This window comes from Manacus vitellinus, unplaced genomic scaffold (assembly GCF_001715985.3).
Source record: "Manacus vitellinus isolate BGI_N305 unplaced genomic scaffold, ASM171598v3 scaffold_2471_pilon, whole genome shotgun sequence".
Classification (NCBI taxonomy): Eukaryota; Metazoa; Chordata; class Aves; order Passeriformes; family Pipridae; genus Manacus; species Manacus vitellinus.
The window spans coordinates 1-1,258 of NW_021939779.1; the positions used below are offsets into that span (position 1 = coordinate 1).

The 1,258-nt window shown below is 54.0% G+C and overlaps 1 protein-coding gene across 1 annotated transcript; it reads right to left on the reverse strand.

Annotated features, from left to right (window-relative positions):
• Positions 1–5: 5 nt before the first annotated feature.
• On the reverse strand, positions 6–1,059 carry LOC108642671 (tubulin alpha-1C chain-like; the record flags this gene model as incomplete). The annotated part of the gene is made up of 2 exons (XM_018087117.2): positions 6–266; positions 911–1,059. Coding segments are annotated over 2 exons (410 nt in total), but the record flags the coding sequence as incomplete, so codon positions are not given.
• Positions 1,060–1,258: the final 199 nt, after the last annotated feature.

Here is a 1,258-nt window from a genome sequence, read left to right on the forward strand (position 1 = left end):
TGGCAGATGTCGTAGATGGCCTCGTTGTCCACCATGAAGGAGCAGTCCGAGTGCTCCAGCGTGGTGTGCGTGGTGAGGATGGAGTTGTAGGGCTCCACCACGGCCGTGGACACCTGCGGGGCCGGGTACACCGAGAACTCCAGCTTGGATTTCTTGCTGTACTCCACGGAGAGCCGCTCCATGAGCAGGGAGGTGAAGCCGGAGCCGGTGCCTCCCCCGAAGCTGTGGAAGACCAGGAAGCCTTGGAGGCCGCTGCACTGGTCAGCCTGTGGCAGAACGAGGCCTGTTTATCTCTTAGTTATCCCAGCCCTTAATCCCAAAGAAAATTCCAAAGAAAACCAGGGACGAATCCCGCTCGGAGCCCTTTCCCGAGGGGATTCACTCCGTGTATCCCCAGGCCGAGCACCTCCATTAAAGCTTTGCTGAGCCCCCAAAACAAATCCCAGCAGCAGCAGCAGCCCTTGGAAATCACACAAATATGGTTTTTTTTTTTTGGTTCTGGGGTTTTTTATTTTTTTTATTTTAAGACTTTTCCCCCAAACCCAAAGTTCAACCGCGTCGTCCACTAACGAGTTATTTATTTAGAGGTGTTATTTTAAACGTGTCAACTTAAAATTCATCAGGACCTGCAGTGATAGGATAAAGAATAAGGGGTACAAATTGAAAAAAGGGGGGATTTAGGTCGGATAATGGGAATTCTTGGTGCTGAGGCCCCTGGAAGAGGCTGCCTCATCCTTGGAAGCATCCAAGGCCAGGTTGGAGCAACCCGGGATAGCAGACCCGCTACAGGGAGAGTTGGGATATTAAACTCCCCTTAATATCCCGTGATTCCTTAATATTCCTTAATATTCCACTGCTCTAGCCCCCCTGATATCCCAGGATTCCATGGCAATCCCGACATCCCTCTCACCATCTTGCGGATCCTGCTGAGCACGGTGTCGATGATCTCCTTGCCGATGGTGTAGTGGCCGCGGGCATAGTTGTTGGCGGCGTCTTCCTTGCCGCTGATGAGCTGCTCCGGGTGGAAGAGCCCGTGGTAGGGGCCGGTCCTGATCTCATCTGGAAAAGGGGGAGAGGAGCAGAGCACAGTTACAGGGTTGGGACACCGCCGGGACAGAGCGAAACGCATGGGGATTGAGTCCATCAGCAGTAAATTGGCAGGTGACCCCAAGCTGGGGGAGTGTTGATGTGCTGGAAGGCAGGAGGGCTCTGCAGAGGGCCCTGGCCAGGCTGGATCCATGGGCTGATTGCAAGGGGC